General features: G+C 43.6%; 1 protein-coding gene across 1 annotated transcript; it reads left to right on the plus strand.

Annotated features, from left to right (window-relative positions):
• LOC101822510 (calcium-activated chloride channel regulator 1) lies at positions 1 to 25,634 on the plus strand. The gene is made up of 14 exons (XM_005081911.4): positions 1 to 196; positions 5,042 to 5,182; positions 5,348 to 5,495; positions 8,201 to 8,306; positions 10,977 to 11,157; positions 13,242 to 13,460; positions 14,218 to 14,445; positions 15,966 to 16,140; positions 17,925 to 18,031; positions 20,468 to 20,683; positions 21,193 to 21,454; positions 22,418 to 22,588; positions 24,041 to 24,274; positions 25,104 to 25,634. Exons 1-14 carry the CDS (start codon positions 35 to 37, stop codon positions 25,493 to 25,495), a joined length of 2,742 nt encoding a protein of 913 aa, XP_005081968.1. The 5' UTR covers positions 1 to 34; the 3' UTR covers positions 25,496 to 25,634.
• The last annotated feature ends 2,019 nt before the right edge of the window (positions 25,635 to 27,653 follow it).

Genomic DNA, 27,653 nt, shown 5'->3' on the forward strand with positions numbered 1-27,653 from the left:
TACAACCAACCCTTTCCAGAGGGAAATCTACACCATGGGATCGTTGAAGAGTCCTGTCTTCATCTTGGTCCTCCACCTACTGGAAGGGGTTCTGAGCAATTCCCTCATCCAGCTGAACAACAATGGCTACGAAGGAATCGTCATCGCCATCGACCACGATGTGCCAGAAGATGAAGCCCTCATTCAACAGATAAAGGTGTGTCCTAAGAGGCAGTTTTCTATCCTTTGGCAACTCCTAGCTATTAGCAATTAAATCATCAATGAGCATATTGTGGTAAAAAGAACATGACTTGTCTTCCTCCAGTTGCTTGACTTGGCAAGATATTTTTATGTCTGAATCTCAGATTCTTTATTCATAAGAGGAAACTCTTTACCCACTAGGATTTTTTATGAGAAACAAGGTGAATGCCATGCACATAACTCCAAGTTAGAACTATTGATGGCACTTAACAAATGCCATCTGTGTTTTCTGGCTGAAGGTTGTCACTAAAATTATTTTGTTCTACACAAAGGCCAATTCAGCTGCATTCCGCAGAGAGTAGTAACTGCACAGCAAGGAATTCCTTTGCAGGTTGCCACTACCAGCACATAGGAGGACCCTCTTTCTTTTCTATTTGAACTAACCTGTGATGCTAAATAGGAACCTGAGGTGCAGGTTCTAACTTAACCCTCCCAATGGGCAGAGACACTGCTGTGTATTTTTAGCATGGAAGCAAGGGGTTAGCTCAGAGCTGCACGGGTTGGGGGCAGAGGGTTATAGGTGCACCTTGTTGCCTCTTCTGTAAAGAGAGAAAAGTTACACAGAAGCTCTTTGTCCTGGGAGAGCTGGAAGAGTCATCCAAACTGTTATCAGGTGGAGGGATAAGAGGAATCTACTTTCTAACAGATCACCCTGGAATCCTCTCTGCCCATAGCATACCCATGGTCCATACTGTGGAATGGACGAGTGTCCTGCTCTGTAAAATGGGTTGATTATAAGTAGTTCCCTTACAGAACCTTGAGAGAAGCATATGAAAATGCACAATAGTACCTAAGACACAGCAGGAACTTCAAAAACTGCAGCTGTTGTCACTGCTTCAGTTACCTGTTCGTTTTCTGTTTGTTTTTGTTGCATTTTAGCAGTAATTTTTCCTTATTGTATTTTTAATTTTTTATGTTTGTATTTGTTACTCTCTGGTATTGGTTTGTTTGTTCATTTCATTATTAGGCAATATGTTATCTTTAGCTTCTTCTTTAGCCTTCTAAAAATTAATGTTTCTCTCTGACAATCTCATAATGTATATAGTGCATTCCGAATAGTAGCCACCCGGCACTGTCTCTTCTCTCTCATTCTCTCACAGTCCCTTTTCTAGATTCGTGACTTCTAGTTTTGGTGTAGTGGCACAGTTAGTGTCTGTCTGTGTGACAACTGGATGGGAACTATATTCATGGTCACCAGTGAGCACAGTGACTGACTGTCCTCTCAGTGAAGGTTAGGGCCCCCTGAACTCTTCCCCCAATAGTCACCATTTCACCCTTTCTAAGGTCAGGTTCCTAGAATAAAAGTCCAGAAGACTGCCAGGGATGCCTTATGAAGCAGACTTGGACAAGTGGAGTTTAGGTGAAGAACCATCTCTGTCTGCCAGGATTCCCGGCCATAGTACAACTCAAACAGGTGTGGGGACAGAGTGGTACGGCTTCCTAGGAAGCCTTCATGATTAATCTAAAGGCCTCCAGGCCATCTTCAGTGCAAGCATGCTCATGCCCGAGCTTGATCAGTAGTCAGAAACCTCAGCTGAGCTTCTGACTGCCATGGGAAGGATGAAGCAGATGCCTGGAGGAAGAAGAGAGGCAGACATGGAAGAGAGGAATGGCGGGTTTGCTTCTGTCTCTGGCCAGAGTCTTTCAGGGATGTGTTGGAGAGCATTATTCTTAATAACAGTAGCTTGGCGATTCATGAGGTTTTGAGTCTTCAGGGTGCTTGCCCTCACCACCTTGGTGGGTTTCCTCCTGAAAACATTTATTTCTCACCCCAGTTATTACATTGGCTCTCTAAAGTAAGCACTGACTGAATTATGCGAACTAAGTTGGATGCCAGTACATCCTTCTATGCACAGTTAAGTCTGATGATGCCCGAGGGTCCCTGCTGAGGAAGAGCCGGCTCCTACTGTTTGATGTCCTAGGTCTGAAGAGTTCAGGGACCACTCCCCCCATTCCTCACCCCCGCCATGAGTGCAGCTGTCTTTCTGGGCTCCTTCTCAATCCCTGCTCCAGTGACCTTTTTCAAGGGGAGATTCTCTATTGGACCCCTTGTGGGATACAGCCACTAAGTCGGCTCAGCTTCAGCAAGATGGTGTTCAAGGATCTCCTGCCGGTGTGTGAAGTAGGGTTACTACAGTATCACGGCCCTCTACTTCTGGCTTTTGTCAATACTGCCACTGGTCCACGCAGAAGCCTTGGGAGGATGAAATTCAGGGTGAAATCCCCCTCCCCTCTCTCTCTCTCACACACACAGAGACACAAATAACAATGGGGGTATTTGGAGGCATCTCTCTGATGCAAAGAGCCCTTGGCAAAGTATACCAGTTTGTCATTCATCATAATAATTTGCCAGTCTGTCAATCAGTCTTTTATTCATTTACATAACAAATATTTGCAAAGCACTCCATTATGCCAGGTACCAGGACCCAGCTGCCACCCATGTTCTATATTTGTCCTTAAGGAATGCTAGGCCCATCCAGTCAACAATGACCCACACCCTTCTCTCACTCAGAGTTTAAATATGATGTCATGCTCTCAGAATGCAGAACAGATGGTTCATGCCTTTATTAAAACATATAGACAAGAGCATTTACTTCATGCTACTTGTGCTTTCTCCTGGAAGGCATCAAACAGTCACATTTCACAAGTGGAATCATAGTCAAGTGTTCAAACACACCCAGGTTTACACACAATCATCAAGCATTTGGTAATTTTAATATTTTTTTTTAATTTGGGAGAATGGTGGCATGTTAAATTCTCTGGGTGGCTATTAAAATCTGGGCTTTGAGGGATAGAAATGCAAAGCACTAAGCACGCTTTCTAAGTTAGAAAGGGAGTCATTATTGACACTATTTGAAGTGGGGGCTGGTTTGGCTTGGAGGAAAAAAATAAATGCCCCAAGTTTATCTACCAAGAAGGGCAGGAACAAGACTCAGGCCTGCATCTCTAGCTGAGCGAGGCATCCCCTCACCACGATGGACTGTCTTTCTCCCGCGTCCCCTCCAACTGGGCAGCGTCTCCTCAAGGTCTGCTCCAGCCAGGACGTTGCTCCTGCACTGAGCCCTCGTTCCTTTTGCATTTTCCTTCTCCACAAGCATCGACATATTATAACCGTTCCCGTTGAAACGAAGCCCACGCCTGTTCTCCACTCCCCTTTACTTAAATGGACATTCTTAGCCTGCTGTCTGTGGTCACTCACCTCTCAGCTCCTGAGTCCACTTACACGGCGCTGCTGCCTCGGTTCTGCAGACACGGCTCCGCACATTGCACAAGGCAAGGGCCACTCCCCAGTCTTCCTCCCATCATTTCTTCTCTGCGCACTGACTCCCACCCCCTGCCCATCTCAGAGCGCCAGAGTTCTCTTCTTTCCCGTTCATGGTCCTGGCTGACCCAGTGCCTTCTTTCTGCAGCATCGTTTGTAGATTCTCTCTACTACCTTGTCGTAGTGCACCCCAGGGAGCCCCCAGGGGCACGTTCTACATTTCTAGTAAAGCTATGCACATATTAATGACTCCGTTTCGTTAAATCGGACCCTTAAAACTATACTAAAACGGACGCTACAGTAATATTTATCGTTAGATTTAGCTTGACTGCTGTGAAATTCTCAGGTATGCCTTATTCTCTCCACTGTTGTGTGCTGTACGACCTGGAGAATTACACTCAAAGCTCTAGGTTTCTCTCCAAGCTTTATTTATGGTGGAGAGCTCATACGCAATGGGGTACTAGATGACACAGAACAAGCGTTAGTGCTAAGGAAGCGCTCTTCTTCCTTGTGTGCTGTGTAGTTATTTTTCCCCCTTTGGGGGCCGCCACACAGCTCACAAATAAATACACGGAGATTTATTCTTACTTATGAATGCCCAGCCTTAGCTTGGTTTGTTTCTAGCCAGCTTTTCTAACTTACACTACCCTATTTCTCTTTAGCTACATTTTGCCTCTGGGCTTTTTACCTTTCTTTTTTTGTATACATCTTTCTTTCCTTCTTACTTGGTGTCTGGCTGTGTGGCTGGGTGGCTGACCCTTGGCGCCCTCCTCTCCTCCTTTTCTCACTCCTTGCTTTCTTCCCTAGATCTCTCCTCCTGTTTATTTTGTGCCTGTCAGCCTCTCCTATTTCTCTCTCCTGCCTCACTATTGACTGTTTAACTCTTTATTAGACCAATCAGGTGTTTTAGGCAGGCAAAGCAACACAGCTTTACAGAGTTAAACAAATGCAACATAAAAGAATACAGCATGCCAAGCAATGATGGCACACGTCTTTGATCCCAGCACTTGAGAGGCAGAGACAGGTGGATGTCTGTGAATTCGAGGCCAGCCTGGTCTACAGAGTGAGTTCCAGGGTAGCCTCCAAAGCCACAGAGAAACCCTGTCCTAAAAAACCAAACCAACCAAACAAAAAAGAGTGCAACACACATCTGCATCATTAAACAAATCCTGCACAGCATAAGCAAATGAAACATATCTCAAACCAATATTCCACAACAGTGTCACATATATGACATCATTTGTGAAGCAATCACAGCAATGCTTCCCATGCTGTCAGAGGTGAAATCAGAGCTTAGAATTGGGAGGTACCTGATGTCCCCCAAGAGAAGTGGTTGAGGGCCAGGGTTAGCATTTGTCTCTAGGGTCAGTGCTGCACTGTGTTGTGGTTGACACTCAGCAGGAATGGTTGCTGCTGCTAAGGAAGCCATGTCCCTGCCCAGCTAGGCCTTGGAAAGAAAAAATACGGATGCATGTTTAAATGCCATGTACCTTCGTCGGTTTTCAGTAATGTTGTTTTACATACTCTCTCTTCTCCCAGGACATGGTGACTCGGGCCTCCCCATACCTGTTTGAAGCTACAGGGAAAAGATTCTATTTTAAAAATGTTGCCATTTTGATCCCTGAAACCTGGAAGACCAAACCTGATTATGAGAGGCCAAAACTCGAAACCTTCAAAAATGTGAGAGCAAGTTCTTTTGGGTGTTGTGATTTAGTTTTCTGTTTCTGTTTGCTTGTTGGAGGCAAAAGTGGAATGAAATGGAATTGTATTGTCAAAATTCCCCCAACTGTGAATAAGGCCATTATGTTTGCTGAAATGGTGTGATCATCTTTTCTTACATTTCAGGCTGATGTCCTGGTGTCCGCAACCAGCCCCGTGGGTAATGACCAGCCACACACTGAGCATGTGGGAGCATGTGGAGAAAAGGGCATCAGAATCCACTTGACTCCTGACTTCCTAGCGGGAAAGAGGCTTACTGAGTACGGACCACAAGGTATGGACTCGGCCAAAGCATCCCAGCGAACACTTAGCACACCAAGTGTGTATTAACCACTGTACTCGCTTTCCGAGTAAGCCAGAAATGAAGCCAGTGAAGCATGCCTTTTCATTTACAACAAGGAGTCAGAGCCATGGATTTCTGAGCTACCATTTAACATCGGCTTGTGTAGCGGCGTACGTGTGGCATTTTAGCTTTGTAAATTACTGTCATGCCAGGTTATTACAGTAAAATTGTTTGGCATGAAGCCTTGGATGTCTATGGATCCATGGGGCTTCTCCTGTCCTTCCTACAGTTCATAAGACAGCCACCAGATGGTGACAGTGTACACAAGCTCAAATGATTAGAGTTCCTGGTTCAGCAGAATTGAGTCTTTCTTTTTTTTTCTTTTTTTTTTTTTGAAGTTAGTGAGTTTTTTCTCTCCATTTTTATTGCATTTTATATTCCAATCACAGTGCTCCCTCTCACCCCTCCTCCCACTCCCTCACCTCCTCTCAACCTCCCTCACCTCCCCCCCAGCTCACCCCTAGTCCACTCCTCCTCACCGGTAAGGGCTTCCCCGAGGAGTCAACATAGTCTAGCTCATTAAGTTGGGGCCGAGCCTGGTCCCTCTCCCATGCATCTAAGACTGAGACAAGAAGAGATCAAGAGGGTGCAAATTGAAAAGGAAGATGTCAAACTATCACTGTTCTCAGATGGTATGATAGTGTATATAAGTGACCCCAAAAACTCTACCCGGGAACTCCTACAGATGATAAACACCTTCAGTAACGTGACAGGATACAAGATTAACTCAAATAAAAAATCAGTGGCCCTCCTGTATATAAATGATAAAGGGGATGAGAAAGAAATCCGAGAAATATCACCCTTTACAGCAGCTACAAATATAAAATATCTTGGGGTAACACTAACCAAACAAGTCAAAGACCTGTACAAGAACTTTAAGTCCCTAGATGTCTTAGGAACTATAGGAAGCAGACAGAATCATCTTGCTGTCATCTCTCAAATGGCTGTGTGTGTGTGCGTGTGTGTGTGTGTGTGTGTGTGTGTGTGTGTGTGTGTGTGTGTGTGTGTGATATCAGTAATCCCAGGACAGCTGAGGCAGAAGGATACCGAGTATGACTTAGCCTGGGATACACAGGGAGACCCTTAAAAGAAAGGAAAAACTAAAGAAAAAGTTCATTCCTTACAAAAATGCACTCTGTCATGTCAATATGAGCTATATAGAGCAATCTTTGACGGAGATATTCAAAGTACATATATGAACTTCATACCTATAAACAAACGTGGCTTGTTATTGAATAACCGGTGCCCTTGAATAATCAGCATTTGAAAACTAATATCTGAAAAAGACTAGTCATCTGCACAATCAGCCTGCTTTTCTTGACCTAAGCAGAGGAACAGGGCAAGCCGTGGCGCTGCGTGCCTGGTCCCGGTATTTGCACACTGATTAAAGAGTCTGACCTTTGCCCCTTAGTTCTACACTACTCCATTCATTTCCACAACAGAGCAGAAGATCCCCGACCCATGAGCCAATAAGTACGTGTTGAATTGATTTGTCTAACTATGCTTTTCCAGTCCTGAGCTCACACTAGCCGCCGTAGCTGGTATCACACCATTCCTTCAACTAATTTCCTTATACGCCATGACCCCAGTCCTTTGCCCTCAGAATCCTCTGCTACCTTGATGGACAGTCCTTTCCCTTCCAGACCTTGGAAGAAAATTCAGTGCAAACCCCTAGAGCAGAGCAGGGATTGGGTTCCTCGGCATGCCCTTCTCTCCCAGCTCTCCAAACTGAACCCACCCAGAATTGTAATCCAGAAATGCTGGGATGCATATAAGCCACGATGAGTCATCCAACTATAACAGGTACCCATGGGTGCCAAGTAATCTCCAGATACGATGTGCCCAGATACAACAGGAGAGGAACCATATTGTCTGTCATCATGGAGATAGGCATAAGACGCTAAGTGACATAACAGGATATGGTAAACCTGCAAAAGAGGCTTGTCTGCTTCAATCTGAGCATGTTAGGGCGGCAGCTGGGTAGATCGGGGCTTGATGTTTTTCTTAATGCTCTCGAGACAGAATCCCAGAAACGCTGCCAAGGCTGGCCTTGAATTAATGATCCTTCTGCTTCAGCCTCTTGAATAGCTGGGGTTACCAGGCACTTGACCCCAGGCCTAGACAGAAGCTTGGTGTTTGATGGGAGAGCAGTAATCACCACTGCAGCGACCTTGAGAGACGCCAACAAGAGAAAGCATGTGCCAACAGAAGGCGACGGGGCCTAGAGCAGGATACTCAGAAAGTGCTGTGATGGCAGAGCAGAGGCGAGCCGCAGGGAAACAGCTGGCGTTGTCAAGTTCTCCACACTGTGCGGTGGACTCCACTCACATCCTGTATGTCCTCTGCAAGTTCCCACACTCTGTGACGAGCAGCTGCCCGACCAGTGTGGGTAACCTCCCGACCCTCATTCATCACCCCATGAACACACAGCAAGCCAAAATAAATGTGTGTGTGTCCCACATATATGAATACCTGCCATATTAGGTCATGGTAAGGAAAGCGAGCTCCTAATTTTATTATTTAGAAATAAATGATAAAGCCAAGCAAAACAGACATTTAGAAGAGTTTTTCCCCCCAATGTCAGGTTATTTTACCACATTTTTTAGCTTCAGCTGTTTGACTTTTTTTTTTCACAGAGAGGTCGTTTGTCCATGAGTGGGCTCATCTCCGATGGGGAGTTTTTGATGAATACAACAATGAAGAGAAATTCTACTTATCCAAAGGAAGACCCCAAGCAGTAAGGTATGTATATTTTGACTTTGCTTTATCAAAACACAACCAGTTTTTCCTTGAATTACTTTTAAAACACCAGGTTTTCTGTCTTATATCAAGTGGTTCTGTTAGCTGAGTTCCTACCTTGTAAATCGTGGTGGTGGGCAGTCTGCCGGGCACTCTGCTTGTGATCTGTCATAGACCACATCCAGAGACGCTTTGCTGACATGACCACACATTGGTTTGACAATTCAAGTCTCTGCCAGTGGGCACCATTCCAATCCTGTTGTCTGTTTTTCTCACTTCTCCATTCTAAGCTTCCACACCACTCGATGCTGTTTCTTCCCTTAAGAGCAAGGCTGATTTGTGCACACTGATTTTTGAGATCTAGAAATATCTATGGACCCATTCTCCCTTCCATGGCTATGGAACACATTAGCCTGCATAAGTGTCATGCCTTCTTAATAAAACTTTATCAAGTCAGGCATGGTGGCACATGCCTTTAATCTTAGCACTGGGGAGGCAAAGGCAAGTGGATCTCTGTGAGTTTGAGCAAATCTGATCTACATAATGAATTCCAGGACATCCTGGACTATTGCACAGAGAACCCTGACTCCAAAGACAAGCAAACAAAAACTTTATCTAAATATATTAATAATATTCATTGTCCCTTGTCTCCCAAACAAACTTTTGACATATGTGTAGGCCCAGAAGTAATAAAAAAGCATCATAGCTGTCCAGAAGCTACTCTTTTCATATATTATAGAATATCTTTGCCATCCAAGAGACCATAGCACATTTAACAGAAAAATGTTAGAGACAATCTCAGCAAGAAGACAAGGGTGGTCTCAGCTTATCCAGGAAGCTGCATCCAATTCAATCGCACACAAGACCGAGGGAGTACAAAACAAGGCTACTGGAGGGGAAGAGGGAACAAGGGAGCTGACACAAATGAGTGTTCCACCTAGAGCACGCAAGTCAGTGAAGTTCAGACTGCTGAGAAGTCAGCACAGGGGCATGACACAAAGGGAATGTTCCAAGGGCTTTTCCATATCTTAGCAAAAACACATTCGAAAGTGTAGTGGGAAAAAACTCCCAATTTGATGGAAAACACAGTAAGAAGTGTTAAAGGTGCATTTGAAAAAAACTGCAAAATACACCTAAAAGGCTTAAAATAAACCCAAGGCAGTGAGAAGTTCAATTACATGAAGTACATAAATTCAATAAAAGTTGATTTGTGACTTATATAAAATTCTAGTACAATGTATTTGTATACTATTTAAAGATCCTAGTATTCATTCAGTGAGATTTCTGAAAAAGGGATCAAATTAATAGTTTTGGTAATGCAAGTAGAGTAGAAAATGAATTAGGTACAACCCTTTGGACTCACCAATACAGGATAGATAACGGAGTATTTCCTCTAAATTTGTCAAATGCTAATGGACTAGACTCTGTTGATGTACTTATTGTCTGTACATATTGTATATAATTATTGCACTTTCTATATGTAGATTTCATTGTATTAGTTATAATCTTTTTATTTTGTTTGTTCTTTAACAAATAAAGTTTTTTGAAGATCAGAGTGAAGAGGTAGCCACTAGCTAGCCATAGAGGCCAGGCATTGGTGGCTCACACCTTTAATCAGAGCATCCGGGAGTCAGAGGCAGATGGATCTCAATGAGCTCAAGGCCACCTTGGGCTCTACATGAGAGTGAATCAGTCTAAAAGAGAAACAGTTTACACCCTTGATCCCAGCACTTGGGATGATATGGTCTTTAATCCCAGCACTAGGGAGGTGGAGACAGGAGTGACATGGCTGGGCAGAGAGGAATATAAGGCAGGAGGAGACAGGAGCTCATTGCATTCAGTCTGATCAAAATTTCATGGGAAATTTGATGTGTTTACACATGTTTCATTTGGAGTATTAAAAAAATTAGCAGAAAAAGTGAATTTAGTAAGTTAGGGTAGATTCAAATAATGTCAAAAAATAAAAAAAATCATTAAAACCACATTGAGTAAGAATGTGCTACATATCTATATACTAAGATTTGAAATATTCTACCTTGAAAAGTTTTTTATTAGAAAAACAAATCACTGTTATACTGACACACATACAATCTTCCAACAAGTCAGCAGTCATTTATTTTTGATGGTGAAACATGCTTTTCTTCTCTCCTTATGGTTTTTATGAGATTTCAAATATTCTTTTATGTTTTTATTATCCATATGCTCAAATCTGTAATTTAAAAATGAAGCATGGGGAAAAGCACCCCATTTATAATAAACCCCATAAGCATATATAAAAAATTAAATGTCAATGAATGTACAATCGCTGTACAAAAACTGTTTGGAATTAACCATTAGGACAAGTAAATAAATACAGGGAAGAGGTCATCGAGTCCTTTAGTCAGCTAAAAGGACTTCAGGTTCTCTGGAATAAGGAGCCTGGGTTGGAGGAGTCTGAGGACCTTGATCCTAACTCTGGCTGTTCTGGTGCTGTTTTTGAAGCTCCTCAGGTACTCTCTGGCCACAGAAATAACTGGTATAAACTTAGTGCTTTGTTTTATGAGGGTGCATAATTTCTTCTTGGTTCAATGAAAACAATCATACAAAATCATACAAATTTCAGGTGAGTTATGTATGGACGGACCCTTTGAGATGATCACATTGCCTCAGCATTTACCTTTAATGTGTTTTCAGATGCTCAGCAGCTATCACTGGGGAAAATCGAGTTCGTTGGTGCCAGGGAGGCAGCTGTGTGGATAAAGGAAGCTGCAAAAGAGACAAAGTAACAGGGCTGTATAAAGAAGATTGTGTGTTCATACCAGACAAACAACAAAGTGAGAAGGCGTCCATAATGTATGATCAAAGTATTGATTCCGTAAGTGCCTTATTCTTTCCCCCGGTGCTTGTATGACTTTAGTGAGGTTGGTTTGGTTTTGGTTTTACCCAGGTGTTCCAAGGGTGAATCAAGTTTTAGAGATAGTACCAGCTTTAGGGGGGAAATCAGCAGTTGATTCTCTTTGAGATAATATTGGTTACAGAAAACAAGCATACAAAACTGTTGCTGTGTATCACACAGGGCCAAATCTTGAGGAAACAAAATTAATGTGACATTGTCCATACTGTGTGTTCTCCCCGCCAGCCTGGTACCAGAGCCACATCAGTCCCAAATGAACATGCAGGACTCTATATTAATTATAAAGCTATTGGCCATTTGCTATGGTTTCTTAATGGCTAGATCTGACTTAATTATTAACCCGCAATTATTAATATATATTTTTATCAGGTCTTATCTTACCAAGGACACAGCCTCATGCTTCCTCTCTTCCCAGCATCACATGGCGACTCCCTACTCTTGACTATATTTCCCAGAATCCTCCTTGACTCCTAGTTCCACCTACCTTGCATCCCTATTGGCCAACAGTGCTTTAGTTATCAACCAATAGGACAACATATACACAGAAGGACTTCCCCCATAAATTGTCTGTTGAGTTTATAGCCTGAATGTACAGTTGGATGGCAAAGGAGTTTTTTGACATTTGCTCACTACTCTAAGACCACAGAGGACTGAATGGATGGAAATTCTCTAGAAGGATAGAAGATGAGGGAAACATTTGGGGAGTGAATGAAGGGAGGTTTACAAAGCAGGCAATAGAGAAGGAACTCCCTGATAAAGACTCAGGAGCAAAGGGATGAGAGGGAGAACCCTGGTAAGCCTGAAGGCAGACAGGATAGAGCAGAAGGGGATAAAGACTTGGACTACACAGCCATAAGAAAGGTGAGGAGTGAAGGAACAACCTACACCTTGTAACTGCTGTTCGCCGTGGGAAGCTGCAAGGCTTGTAGACCACACAAAGGGTCTTGTAGGGCTACGAAGACACAGCTCATTGGTAAAGTGCCTGATCAAGCCCAGAAAAGTGGAGTTCAGATCCCCAGAGCCTATGTAAAAGCCAAGGGTGCCAGTCCTGAGAGATGCATATAGGTAGATCACTGAAGATCATTGCCTGCCAGTTTCATCAAATATATGTATTTCAGATTCACTGGGAAACCCTGTCTCAAAAGACTAATGGTGGAGACTGACTGAGGAAAGACACCTAACATTGACCTCAGGCCTCCAAATGCACATGCTTGCATGTGCACCCACACACATATCTGTACATACACACAGAACACCACATACAGTATAACTATAAAAGTCTTATGTATTAGAGTTAAGGGAGGAGCTCCAAACACTGTGGGATGAACAAATTGGAGAAACAGCAAGGTCAAAAAGCCAGATTAGTCATTATTACCTTAAAGGAAGGGCCATTCGGACTCAGATGATGAGATTTCATTGAAACAGGTCCAGAAGGGATTATGAACTATAAATAAGAAAAAATGTCTAGAGCTTGGTTGTTTTGTTCAGAGAGGAAAGCAGAACCTTCCTGATTTCTTGAACTAGGTGAAATCAAGTGCTGGCATCAAGTAAGGAAATGTGCAAAGAGACCAAGGGAGCACCAGAGGAGAGTGATGAGGGAGCACCAGAGGAGAGGGATGAGGGAGTTTGAGAAAACAGGTTTCCAGGTAGATTTTAGAGAGGGCTGGAATGACATACGTTTGAGGTTGCAAGCAGCATGTTGGTTAATGGGGTTCAGAAGGTAAAGAATTGGAGTTGGTAGTCTGAAGATGGAGAGATAAGACTGGAAAGTGAGGAATACCGGAGTGTGGTGTGAAGAAGGGAGGAAATTTGAAGAGGAAAGGATGGCACCTTGGAGCAGCACTGAAGGTCCAATGGGGCTGAGGACATGGGTGGAAACAGGACTTCAGACTGACTTTCTGCAGTAGTGCCACTCACCTGTTGTGACTCTGAGTCATGGCTATAAGCTAGCAGAAGAGCCTGGGGTGGGGACACACGGGGTTATTTTATCAGATGTTTTAACAAGTACATTATTGTCATGCATATCATTATATTGGCAATTTCAGGTGGCCGAATTCTGTACAGAAAAAAATCACAACAAGGAAGCCCCAAATGCCCAGAACCAACGATGCAACCTCCGAAGCACGTGGGAAGTCATCCAGGAGTCTGAAGACTTTAAGCAAAGCACTCCCATGACAACTCAGCCACCCACACCCACCTTCTCATTGCTGCAGATGGGACAAAGAATTTTGTGTTTGGTTCTTGATAAGTCTGGGAGTATGACGGTATGCCCACTAAGCCTTTGTTTGGGTGGTGTGGAGCATAGGGTGTGTGTAAGTTACCATACAATCTGCAGATCATAGGTGTGTGTAAGTGTGCCATACAATCTGGTCCACAACGGGACTTGGTAGAGAATCAATACAACAGGGTCAAAACCTAGCCGACAAAGTTCCTGCCTTACAGACATAAGGACACACGGTCAAGGCCCAAAATTCGCTTGTGATTCCAGCGCTGGGTAGGTAGAGACAGGCAAATCCCGTGGCTCTTCGACTAGGGAGCTCCAGATGGTGAGAAACACACACACACACACACACACACACACACACACACACACACACACTCACCTCACATTGCCTCATTCCACAGAGTATCAACTGTCCCCTTTGTCAAATTAAACTAATATCAACTTATGAGAAAATTATAAGTTTTTAATTATCTGACTAACAAACTTCCTATTGTTCATATTTTTCTATCATACATACATCTAGAGTTTCATATAAGCCTTATTTAAGCCTATTACTAATGCAGTGTATTCTAGTGATTGCCCAATATACTATTTGTCTTCAGTTATTTATGCAAAAACTCTAAAACTTTACCCAAAGTGGATGCTAGGTACAACTGGAAAATAGGCCCCATAGAAGGATGCAGCTTAACCACACACTTACTTTGGGCAGTCACTTCCAAATACCCTTTAGCCTGGTCTGTTGTTAGCCTGTTCATTTGAGGGCAAACCTGACTCCCTTTATCTGCTTACCCTTCCAGAACGATAACCGTCTTAACCGAATGAATCAAGCCAGCAAGCTTTTCCTGCTGCAGACTGTGGAGCAGGGATCGTGGGTCGGGATGGTGACGTTTGACAGTGCTGCCTATACACAAAGTGAGCTCAAACAGATAAACAGTGCTGCTGACAGAGACCTGCTGACCAAGAGGTTACCCACAGTGTCTTCAGGAGGGACGTCTATATGCTCTGGGCTTCAAGCCGCATTTACAGTAAGGCATGTTCCACTGTGCTAGTTTGAAACAATTTGGGATCTGTCTTCCTATGAAGTTTTCATTTCCAGTGTTTCCATACGTGGGCTGGTGTCAAACTGAATTATACGGCCAAGGACAAGGCTGTGGTCAAAGGGGACAAAGATACAGGCCACCAGAAGTATCTCTAACCCACTTCTCCATGCTTCTGTCCTTTTCTGCACATCAGCATCCAGATTCTTCTGCACTCGAAATGTGTCTCGTGGGCCTCCTCCCTCCCACTCTACTAGGTTCACATTCTCAGACCCTACAGCAGAATCACCTGATGGTTCAACCCAGTTACCTTGGTCTCTCTGTGGGAAACATGGAAACTCCAACCTACTCCTCAACACACAGTAATTACGAGAACTTAGACAGAGATCCAAACTGCATCATAGATCTTACTCCTAGTAACAAAAGCACTTTGGTGAGACCATGGTTCTGACCACAGCTCTGAGATTCCTAGGCACGAACTCTTTCCCTTGCCCACCGACTCAGCCCATACAGTCCACTCCCTTCTAACGCACCAAGGTTGCTTTGTGTAGTGGCCTCCTGTCAGCACTCAAATGGAGAATGCAGTGGGGAGAAGCCTCCTGGCCTGCACATTCCGTTCTAGCCTTCTGGCCACACAACCTCATTCTGGGTTCTTTGTCCGGAGAATGGGGACTGCAGGACTTGATCTTGTCTGTTGGCCCTGCACGTTGGTCTCCTCCATCATTTCAGTGGTGTGCAGAGTCTGGTCTTCTTAAATAGAGCACATGTGCCTTTATTTAATTTTCTTTCCATCACAATCTTATTTAATATAGACAGATGGCCTGTCCTCTACCCCCTATTAAAAATCTAGGGGCCCAACTATAGGCAGCACTTTGGAGGCAAGAGTGGGGCAGTCAAAAGGTCAAGGTCATCCTTGTCTACATAGGGAGCTTGACACCTGTGTAGGCTGCGTGAGACCCTGTTTCCAAAAGCAAACAACAAAATGTAGGGGGAGGGGGCAGAGTGTTTGCTTTAGTCAGAAGGGATGGTAAAGGTAACTACCTCTGTGATCTGGGAAACAATGTCCAGTCAGAATCTGTGACACCAGCATACAGTTGATATTGTCAGACAGAGCAAAGCTGAAGCTACAGTCTTCTCTGGGTCCACTGCCCCTCATCTGGCTCCTGATGGTTTCTGTAGGCTTCTAGGAACCTCTTGAAGCTTCTTGGTGAAGAGACCAGATGAAGGAAACGCAAAAGCCACATGTCCTTTCCAAGAACTGCCTGTCTCTAGGGTCACCCTGCGTTCAGAGCATCCCTTCTGGGACAGGCTAACAAGGAAAGGTCACTGTTGAGTTCCATGCTGCAGAAATGCTATAGCAATGTCACCGCAAGACAGCTGCTCCTCCAACATTCCCAGACATGCTCTGGTTCCCTCTGCAATCACCCCTCCATATCCCATGAAAATGCAGTTTCCGCACGCACCCCACCCACCCCAAGACTGATTCCTGCTGTTAATCTTGTCCTCAGGTGATTAAGAAGAAATACCCAACTGACGGATCTGAAATTGTGCTGCTGACCGATGGGGAGGACAACACCATCAGTACCTGCTTTGAGCTAGTGAAGAAGAGTGGAGCCATCATCCACACAGTGGCCCTGGGACCAGCTGCTGCTAAAGAGCTTGAGCAGCTGTCCAAAATGACAGGTGAGGGAGGATCTGCAGAGACCCACCATCGCTTCCACCAATGGACCTGCACTCCAGTGACCCGAGGAGTCAGGAACCGTGAGACAGGGAGAGAAGGGGGTAATCTCAGCCAATAGCTATGCTTCTCCCAGGGACCATTAGATCTGGCTCCACCCATTCTCTATGAGGTCTTGGTTCCAGGACTAGGTCAAACCACAGAAAGTATAACTGTGTTACACCCTACTGACAACTCCGGGAGCCCTTCCTGGATACCGTGTAAGTGTTTAACTTTATCTGAGAAAGACAGGAAGGAGAAGGAGGAAAGAGGTAACGACCCTGGTGAATAACGCGGAAGTCCAGTTCAATCATGCAGGGTGGCACAGGCAGTTTCTTCACAGAAGACCAGTGTGATGTGGATCTAAGTCCCATGCACAGACATGATTCAGACACATCACATCTGACCCCGGCTTCTTTAGCAGAAAAGGTGAACATTTTCTTTCATTTAGGAGTAGCATGAGAAATATAAATTATTACAGTTGGAGCCCAAAATATCTGCCCATGTTCTCAGGGCAGGGACCGGAATGAGGCTTGATACACATGATCATAGAAGAAATGTTCTCAAAAGGAGAAGTGGAGGTCAGGCAGGGCAGGAAACAGAGCGAGGGATGGAAGGAGATCTACACTCTAGCCTCACCATTCCTCCCTTGGGAAAAGAGGACTCCTCTTTGCATCACAACATCCATCTGTCAGCAGACATTTATTCACTTGTTGTTAGAGCACAGCAGATGTAAGAATCATTTTCCTGTGTAGGCTGGTCCTGGTGCGGAGCTATCCTCTGGAGAGTAAGGCAGCCATTGGTCACTAGAGCAAGACGAACTTTCACTCACCTTGAAGTCGACACACGGGGACATCATACGTACTATAAAACACTGTCCCTAACTTTGGATGCCAGTTAGTAGTTTAAAAGTGACTACCCAAGACAGCTCCATGAGCAAAGGTGCTTGCTGCCGAGCTCACGACGTGAATTCAGTCCCTGGAACCCGCGCTGTGCAAAGAGAGAGCCAACTGCCCAAGCCCTCTTCTGACCTTCACACACACAGGGACACATGAGCGTACAAATGCAGAAACATAAAAATAGAGTGACTTCCTACCCACGTCCTCATTACGCTAGTCCTCACAGCCACGCGTCTAGGCCTGCTGCATTCTTTCTCTTAGCACACGTCCCAGTTTTCTGTAGTAGCCCCTTTGCTCGCTGCAGTTTCTAGATGCTGTCACACATGTATCTTTCCTGATTTGAGCACAAGCTTAAAACACAGTTTGTTAGAATTGCGTTTAAATGATGGTAAGTCAATCAGAGTAGACTATAGTTTAATAGACTCTTTGATGTGGAAGCACATGACCTCTTAAATGTAAACACTCCTGAGATTCGTGAAGAGTTGAAGCAGCCTCATGAGTGACCTTTCTGAGTCTATTCATTGCTAGAACTGAAAAGTCAGTAGCAACGGGGCATGATGGTATAAACCTGTAATCCCAGTGGTTGAGAGAGAGAGGTAGGAGGATCTGGAGTAAAGGTCATGCTTGGATAAATAGTGAGCTTGAAAATGGTTTGAGCTACAGGAGATTATGTGTCAAACACACACACACACACACCCACACACATATATATCAAAATCAATTTATGAGTTGATGTGCACATACATTTGATATTTATCTGTATTGCCTGTCTTGCTATCTTAGCTATGACTAAAATGTTGTATATACCTGCTTCCTGGAAAATAGTTTCTGATGATGCAATTGTGTTTTAGGAGGTTTGCAGACATACGCATCTGATCAGGCTCAGAACAATGGTCTTGTCGATGCTTTCGCAGCCCTGTCGTCAGGAAATGGAGCTGTCTCTCAGCGCTCCATCCAGGTTAGAATTCGGTTTCTCATATCTACTTATAATCACAGACTAGTCTATAGCATGAGTTCTAATTGGTCTTAATAATAAAAACCCAGAGTCAGATACTGTGCTGTATACTGAAAGATCAGAGAAGTAAAGGAGCCAGTCACTAGAGAGACGTCTTACTTCTACCGAATCCTTAAAGCAAATGGCAATCCTGTCTCTAAGAATCTTCAGACTAAATGCAATGAGCTCCTGTCTCCTCCCATCTTATATTCCTCTCTCTGCCCAGCCATACCACTCCTGTCTCCACCCCCTAGTGCTGGAATTAAAGGCATGAGACTCCCAAGTACTGAGATTAAAGCCGCCACCACCACCTGGCTCTGTTTCTCTTTTAGACTTGATCACTCTCCTATAGGCCAGGGTGTCCTTGAACTCACAGAGATCCACCTGCCTCTGCCTCCTGAGTGCAGGGATTAAAGCTGTGGGCCACCACTGCCTGTAGTCTATGGCTAATTAGTGTGGCTAGCTCTGCAGTCTGATCTTCACGCCAGCTTTAGTTGCTAGATCACAAACAAAATATTACCACACTAGAATACTAGACACGTTGAGTTCTATACTCCTTTGCACATTAATTAAAATTCAGAGTCTTCAGCTTGACAGCAAACATTATTCTCCATATGTAACCTTATTTATATGAGGCAGTTGTCATTTACTTATTTCATAAGAAAAGGAAATGACTTACAGAATGTGCCTAATAATTCCTCATAAGAATTTGCTAACAAGCACTCATCGTAATATGATTGCCTTGTGTTGTCTTCAGAACAGATCATCAGTACATTTTCTAGGACAAGTGTTCAGATATAATTTGCCCTACTTTTCCATTCCCTATGATTTGCCATGATTTTCCCATAGCAGAGAGACAGCACTTTGCACAACAGAAACCCCACATAGTCCATTCAGACTCCTAAACCTTGACCCTGGGTTGGCCATTTACTGACTTTGAGTGAAGAACCTTACCTCTCTGAGCATAAAGCAGAACACTTTTCTAGTTCTAAAATGCCAAGAAACTCAAATTATCTTTCAAATATCTTGAGACTATTTCTGAGAAGGACAAATGGGTTTCAAAGTGCTCTTTGGAGTAATCTCAGAAATTGTACATGGAATTTTCAGCTGGGGAGAAGACACAACCAGCACAGCATGAAGCCAACTTTCACAAAGTTTGCACGAACACGAAGGAATAGTGTCACATCAAAGCCTGGACGACAGAGTCAACGCAGTAGGATATGGGGCCAACTGAAGTGCTGCGTTTCCAGTCTAGGGAGATACAATGGCTCCTATGTTGGTTGTTCTGCAGGAAATTTAAAAATAAACTCAAGGACCTTTTTTTTCAAAGAAAGGAATGTGCCCCAGAAAAGGAATTCAGCAGCTGAGAAACTCCCAGGCATGTCTATGATTATTTTTTTTCTTTTTGGTTTTTCAAGACAGGGTTTCTCTGTATAACTTTGGAGCCTGTCCTAGAACTCACTCTGTAGACTAGACTAGCTTCAAACTCACAGAGATCCCCACCTGTCTCTGCCTCCCGAGTTCTGAGATTAAAGGTGTACACCACCACTACCTGGCTGATTTTTTTTCTTTAAGAAAACTAACAGGGAGGGAAACGGAAGGGTGAGATGTACTCATTATCAGGCTATCATGAGAACAAGAGACCTTTACATCAATATTCACTCATTATCTATTTGTAGGACCAGAAAGCCTGGCTCCATGATACCTCTAATAGGTATCAACTTAGAGATACTGAATTGCTATGGAAGAGACAGTTCTCAATTTCACCTTTTCTATGGAAACATTGTTACTCTTCTCCCACCCCACCCGTTCTACCAAACAGTGATCGCCTGGTTCTGGGGTTTATTTCAGTCACCTTCATAAGGACAGCATGATAATTTTGAGATCTATAACTTTAATTTCTATCATCTGCCCATGAGTAAGAAATGAGTACAGCCAGTCCCTTTGGGGTTAGTGTGGTAAGCGATGGGATGTTTGCACTGGTAAGACAGAATGTGATGGGCATCAAAGGTCGGCCAGGGAGAAAACTGCACTGAAGCTCATAGGGAAAGGGTGACTCATGTGTCCCAACAGACATCAGTGAAGACATGAGGAAAGTGACATTTGCACCAAATTCTAGAAGGTCAGTAAGACTCAGACGAGCAGAGAGGAAGTAACGATGTCTAGGAGAAGCAGAGAGCTCCTTAGAGGGAACTGGTCTTTTTGGTGGAGAAAGAACTATCATGGAAACTTGAAGTTGGGATAGTAATTTAAGACTGAATCCTAAATGACCCTAAATACCCAACAAAGCACTCAAGAATACACCCAGGCCTTTTAATTGGCTCCTGGCGGTCAGCATCTGGCACAAAGATGTGATGTGCATTGTATTATCCAGGAAGTAAAGCTTTGTCTTCTCAACAGCTGGAGAGCAGGGGAGTAAATCTTCAGACAAACCAGTGGATGAATGGCTCAGTGATGGTGGACAGCACAGTGGGGAAGGACACTTTATTTCTTGTCACCTGGACAACACAGGCTCCTCAGATCCTTCTCTGGGATCCCAGTGGAACAAAACAAGGTGCTTTTGTTGTGGATACAGCCACCAAGATGGCCTACTTCCAAGTCCCAGGCACTGCCAAGGTATGGAGTCTGCTTCCTTGCAGACTAGAAATTTTTTTTACAAAAACTATAGATTTTTTTCTCCAAAGAGAGTGAGTATTGGTGTCAGGAGAAAACAATGAAAACACTTTGTTCATTGAAGTCAGCCAGCCAATTAAGTCAAGAGGAAGGAAAGGGAAAATTTTATGTCCCCAAATGAAAGGGAAACAATTCATAGCAGTCAGGATAACAAATGATTCTTGATGCTTTGGGATCAGGAAAATTATTTCCTTTCCCTCAGAAACCCATGCTTTGGAAACTCCAGGTCGTGATCAGTGAGGGCACACTTATGGGCCTCGTCATCCCTACCTAGGTTTGTGCTAACAATGGGAGCCACGTAGTTAGTTCACATACACTCAGGTTTGCCTTAGCTGACAGTGTATAATGGACAACCACATCTTCTGAGACATGATTTGAACACGATTTGGCACATAGGCATTTGTTGTAAGTCTTTGTGACTCACTAGAGATATCTGTGTCTGTTTTGGTCAGGTTGGCCTTTGGAAATACAGCCTGCAAGCGAGCTCACAAACTCTCACTTTGACTGTCACCTCCCGGGCAGCAAGTGCTACACTGCCTCCAATTACAGTGACCCCGATAGTGAATGGGAACACAGGAAACTTCCCCAGCCCTGTAGCAGTGTATGCAACTATTCGCCAAGGAACCACGCCCATTCTCAGGGCCAGTGTCACAGCCTTGATAGAATCCGTGAATGGAAAAACGGTGTCCCTGGAACTACTGGATAATGGAGCAGGTAACCATCCAAGAAACTAGAGATCAGCTCTCCTTCTAAGACACCACCATGGAAAGGCTAATGGGCATGGTCCAGTGAGGACAGTTGGCACTGGTGGCTGGTTAAAGAGCTCTCAGCATCCTCATACATGCATTGAGAAACATGAGGAGAGGTTCAGTCTTAGCCTCTGCAACCTAGAGTGCATTAGCGGTTGAATTCAATAGGGTTGGAGACTGCACAGAACTGTCTGCCTTCCAATCTAAGGGAATAACAGCCATTTTCTGTCAAGTCCATTGCCTCCTCGATATGTATACACATATAAACATATACACCACACACTTTTTGGATATTACTATCCGTCCATTACTAGTGAAGAAATACTGTCACACTTGAGTCAACAGAGATGAATTCCAGCACAGTTCTAGATGATTTATATATCCATGTAGTCTTTGGTTAGGCTTGATCCCCAAGTGAGAAAATCTGCCCATTTTTCTTGCATTTAAGAAATCTACAAGGAAGAAATACAATTCTGCATTTCCTTTTTGGAAGGTGTTTGTTTACTCTGACAGAAGTATCTTTATTAGAATGAATTTTGTAAATGAATTTCCTACTCAAACATCACCTGAGGAGAAATTATGAATTTTTCTTTCCCACTCTTGTACATAAAGCAATCTGATTTGACTTGAGAGATAATTAGTGAGCTGGTAGCTCATGCTATCAGTCATGACAGAGTTGTGTGACATGACCTCTGACTTCAAAAGGACAGGACAGTTCGGGTGAAAAGGTTTACACCTAAGCATATAGACGTGGACACACACAATGTAAAGAAACGTCAGGCCTCATTCTATACATAATCGAGCCTCATGGTCTCCTATAGATAATGCTCAATTTCTCTGTTTGCAAAACGTCAACCCACATGGATTGGAAATGCAGGTGTCCAGTTACCTTCAGGGTATTCATGAATTCCTCCATCTCCTTGTCAAGGTGCTGATGCTACCAAGAATGATGGTGTCTACTCAAGGTTTTTTACAGCTTTTGATACAAATGGCAGATACAGCATAAAAATATGGGCTCTGGGAGGAATTACTGCAGACAGACAGAGGACATCACCTCAGAAGAATACAGCCATGTACATAGATGGCTGGATTGAAAACGGTAAGTGATCTGGAGACTTGACCCAAAGACTTAGGTCTAGAAGAACCATTAAGCCTGTGAGAGAGAATAAGATGACTCTGGGATTCTGAGTCTCACCTCTACCTATACCAAACCCACTCAATTTTGTGTTTGAGGATGGATGAACCTTTGTCTTGAGTACACTCTTATGTCCTGAAGATTCTGCTGCATCAATGAAATCAGTCAATCCAGTAGATACTAGTAACAACCACACCCCCAAGTTACTACATTCAAAAATTCCCTAGCCATCCCCCATTGTCCTGTAAAAGGGAAAAATCCCCCCATTTGATAACCAACAAAAAAGTTTTAAAGAATGTATGAAAAAGTAAATTCTGAGTAATACCATATTCTGGACAGAACACCTTTGCTGAAGATGATTTCCAGAAGCTTAATTGACTGCACAAGTCATAGTACTTTTGAGGCATCGAATTTGATTTATATAAGAGTGTGAAGTGAATTCTGTAATTCCTACTCAAACAAATTCCCAGGTATTGACTGTGACAACTGGGCTGGATTATGGGTGGCATCTATCTGCAATCATAGCACTCCAGAAATGGAGGCAGGAAGATCATGAGTTTGAGACCAACCTGGGCTACATAGTGAGACACTGTCTCAAAATAAAAAGAGAGAGCATTGGGATTCTTTCCAAAGCATCAAGTTTTAGAACTCTTAACATAAACAGCTTCATAGGAAATTGTAATCAAGTAAGAAAGATAAAACACAGGTATGGAGAGTGTGAAAATAGCCTAAATTAGACAATCAAGGAAATTCTCCAAGGCCAAGGAGATTAAGTACAAAATAAATTATATACTATCAATATATTTCAAATTGATGAGCGACTTCTTAAGGCAATGCCATGTTTAAGCAGATATGAAATGTAAACTGACATTATAGAGGGCAGAGAGAGACATGAGAGGTCAGTGGCACGGCTGGGTGAGCAAAGGAGCTTGCTGCCAAGTCTAACTCCTGGAGTTCCATTCCTGGGATCCACACGTGGAAGGGCAGAGCCCACTCCTGTAATTTGTCCTCTGACCTCCACATGTCCCTCTTCTACACAATAACTAAGTAAAATTTTACACTAAAGACAAAAAAATAATAGAATGAATATAATTTAAGGACAAAGGTTAGAAAAAATAATTCCATTTTTTCTCCTATTACAACTAGGAAACACCTGTTAGGTAAAGAAATGTGGGCCTCCCTTTGCTAGTTTTTTATTTTATTTATTTATTCGTTTGTTTGTTTTTGAGACAGGGTTTCTCTGTATTTTTTTTCTTTATGCATCCCAATTTGGTGTCTCATCACTAGACTTTAAAGTGGATTTTGTTGGTGGAAGGAGAAAAGGAAGAAACAGGAGGAAAGAAATACCCAGTAAGAAACAGGAAGGCTGGACTTTCAGTGTTGTTCTCTTCATGTTCTAACTAATTTTTAACACAGGTGAAATAAAATTCAATCCTCCACGCCCTGACACCAATAATGTTCAAGACAAGCAGCTGTGCTTCAGCAGGACATCTTCTGGTGGATCATTCACGGCCTCTAATGTCCCCTCGGCGCCCATCCCTGACCTCTTTCCACCTTGCCAGATCACTGACCTGAAGGCCAGCATCCAAGGACAGAACCTGGTGAATCTGACTTGGACGGCTCCTGGGGATGATTATGACAATGGAACAGGTAAGACCCTAAAGAGGTTACCAACCACCCATAGGCACCGCATAGGTTGGCACTTGTTTTGAAGGCAGGAGAAGACAGAGGCAGAGATGGCTTCTGAAATTAAAAGAAAAAATTTTAAAAGTCCTACTTAATGAATAAGATATTTTATCTCAGAAAAGAAAACCTTGGGATTTTGGTTTGGTTTGGTTTTTGGTTGTTGCTGTTATTTTTGTTTTGTTGTTTTTTTTTTTTAGCTGCTGACAAATGGGGTTTTGTAGTATATCTAGAGAAGGGTTATGAATAGAGAAGGGTTCCAAACATCTATGAAAGAAGTCTCCCGCCCTACCAGACTTTGGCTCTCAAAGTGTCAATACAGAAATTTGGTCTTGGATGGAGGGAGCCTAAGGCTCTCTGTTGCTAGTGTGTGTTTATGAAATGTGTGGGTGACAGCCTGACCTAATGAACCAGAATCTGTGTTTTAAGATCCTCTGAACACAATAATGTTCAAGAAACACTAGCACCAAAACCACCCTTCTTCAGCCAAGCCCTATGCTCAGAGGCTTTAGGTAATCACACCATGACTTCATATTCATCACTTTGTTAAGAGTAACAAGTGCATGCAGTCGGTAACAACCCTTCTAAGTATGGTTTGTTGGAACGGTCTATTCATGGTAACTGCGTGAGATGATGACATAATCCCTAACAGGTTTTTAAGCTCAAGATGAGAATTATAAGTTACATCCTCCCTCACTCCTCTCTCTCTCTCTCTCTCTCTCTCTCTCTCTCTCTGTCTCTCTCTCTCTCTCTCTCTCTCCTCTCTCTCTCTCTTTCTCTCTCTCTCATATTTTAGCTTCCAAGTACATCATCCGAATAAGCACAAGTATTGTTGATCTCAGAGACAAGTTCAATACCTCAGTCCAAGTGAACACCACTAGTCTCATCCCCAAGGAGGCCAACTCTGAGGAAACCTTTGCATTTGAATTGGAAGACAATAGTTTTGGAAATGGCACGGATATCTTCATTGCAGTCCAGGCTGTGGATAAGTCCAACCTGAAATCAGAAATATCTAACATTGCACGGGTGTCTCTGTTCATCCCCACTGAAGAGCCACCTACTTCTGAAGGCACAGCTGGTCCTCCTTGTCCGGATGTCAGTATCAACAGCACCATTCCTGGCATCCACGTGTTAAAAGTAATGTGGAAGTGGCTAGGGGAACTGCAGGTGACACTAGGCTTGCACTGAATTTTTAGGAGATCAATAAATCATTCTTTTCATTGCAGAATTTTCTAAAACGTATTTTAGACTTCCTGTAGGGGGCAATATAGTAATACGGGAAGCTCGAAATCTGGATCTGTGTCTATTAAAAAATTATCTGCCAAAATTCTAAGGTTTAATCATTGCTCCATCTTTGGATGGTAATTTTGAATGCATGGGAGAACCAAATGTTGCTTGTACCAGTAGATTTTAATTTGTCCTAAGGAACTTTACCAGGTAAAAATAACATTCAATTGCAGTTAGATAATCTACTGACTACTAAAATATCAGAAATGTCTGACCAAATTATTTAAATGCAAAAGATCTAGTTTCTTATTTGGGGTCTTGGACTAACATCACCAAGAATGTGTCTTCTTTTCCCTAGATCTGAGTAAAAATGGTACATATTATGGAAGGGTGTAGGGGGAATATTTGCCCAGGCACAAATGTCCTGGGCGCCAACAGACCCTTGGTGGCCTAAACTGGATTAAGTCAGCTACCTGAGCATGCGGCATGGTAACTTCCCCAAACTGAGGCAACCTAGGAGTGCCAAGGGGTCCCCAGCAATAGCTGCCATGCCATGAGACAAGATGAGCTGAACCAGACTCCAGCCACCACTAGAGACCCCGATGCCAGAGCTGCTGCTTCCCTTTCCCCGGGCAGGAGGAGGGTATATAAGGCTTTCCCCCTCCTGAAATGATCTGAGCTTGCTATACCCAGACTGGCTCCCAGAGTCCATGCTTACTCGTCCCCTCCCGCAAAGGACAGTCTCGTGGTACAAACACAACAGAAGGAGGTCACTTCAGGAAGAACTAGCATGTTGATGGGTCCATGGGTATAGAAACACATAATATGTTCCTGCAACTGCAAGTCAGTGATGCTTAAAGACACAGTGGTAGGAAATGAGGAAGGGGAGGTAGATTCAGGCCAAGTGATAGAGAAATAAAAGTATGTTTCATAATTTTTTATAAATATTCTATTAACAGCTGTCTTAATTTTCTATTGCTATGGAAAGACACCATGGCCAAAACAACTTATAGAAAAAAAAAACAGATTTAACTGGGGACTTCCTTACCGTGTCAGAGCGTTAATCTAACATCACGGTGTGGAGTGTGGCCACGGCCAGCAGGCATGGCCCTGGAGTAGTAGCTGAGGGATTCATGTTGTCCTCCAGTTGGTAGCAAAGGCAGGGCAGGGGGTAGGGGTGGGACAGGGCCTGGTAGGGGATCTTGAAACTTCAAATCCCACCTCCAGTGAAACACCTCTTCCAGTAAGACCATGCCTAACCCTTTCCAATACAGTTCTTCCAACAAGGGACCCAACATTCAAACATGTGAGCCTCTGGGGTCATTCCTACTCAAAGGATGGCACCAGCTCACAAACATGAGCTTACTCAGCAGAACTCAGTAAAATCCATGGATGTTTCACACAGCTAATAAAGCAGGCCACTCTACATACATCTCACGTGTATTTGTTTACTTTCAGACCTTCCCTATTACAACTAGAGTTTAAGAACAAGTTAGGATAATTAAATACAGGGGTAATCGTGTAAAACAGAGGGAGGGCATTTATTCAATGTGGGCATTATCAATATGCAAAAATGTCTAGCACCCTCCCCCATTTCATATTCAAAGTGCTAACATGGAATTTAGTTTAAATAGAAGGTAGGAGGCATGCATAAGTAAGAAATCTGGGTCAAGGTGCGGCCCTTTCCATCAGTGACCCAGGACTGAAACTCATGCAAAGTGGCCTGGAGCTCGTCAAAATTGGGTTCCACACCCTCTGCATTTTCCTTTTCTCAATTTTGAAACTCTGGGAATTCCCACTACGCAAACATGCTACATGCAAACGGGTCAGTGTAAGAGAAATTAGAGACAAGCAAGTAAAGGGTAAAAAGAAGTAAGTGAAAGACAAAGAGAGTGACCGAACTTTGCCAAGCGGGCTCTTTTAAAGGCAGCGACTGGGCTAGGCTGGGAACCACGAGGGCCGGAACCACGCCCTGGGATTTCTCAGGCTTGCACATTGCCTACAATACATTGAGGGGCTGTGCAGCACCCCGAGCTGCAGGCAATCCTAGACATGACAAGGGGGAGGTGGGAGTCAGCGTGCCAACTGCATGCCTGCCCCAGACTCACCACCCGCCCGA

The sequence above is a fragment of the Mesocricetus auratus genome, unplaced genomic scaffold (genome assembly GCF_017639785.1).
Source record: "Mesocricetus auratus isolate SY011 unplaced genomic scaffold, BCM_Maur_2.0 Super-Scaffold_100009, whole genome shotgun sequence".
Taxonomy (NCBI): Eukaryota; Metazoa; Chordata; class Mammalia; order Rodentia; family Cricetidae; genus Mesocricetus; species Mesocricetus auratus.

Bases quoted from the DNA above. Each gene is read 5' to 3' on its own strand.
- LOC101822510 (XM_005081911.4), top strand. From the start codon at position 35: ATGGGATCGTTGAAGAGTCCTGTCTTCATCTTGGTCCTCCACCTACTG. The intron at 18,032-20,467 runs GTTAGAATTCGG...TCTTCTCAACAG, and splicing joins TCTCTCAGCGCTCCATCCAG to CTGGAGAGCAGGGGAGTAAA. The intron at 21,455-22,417 runs GTAACCATCCAA...CTCCTTGTCAAG, and splicing joins ACTACTGGATAATGGAGCAG to GTGCTGATGCTACCAAGAAT.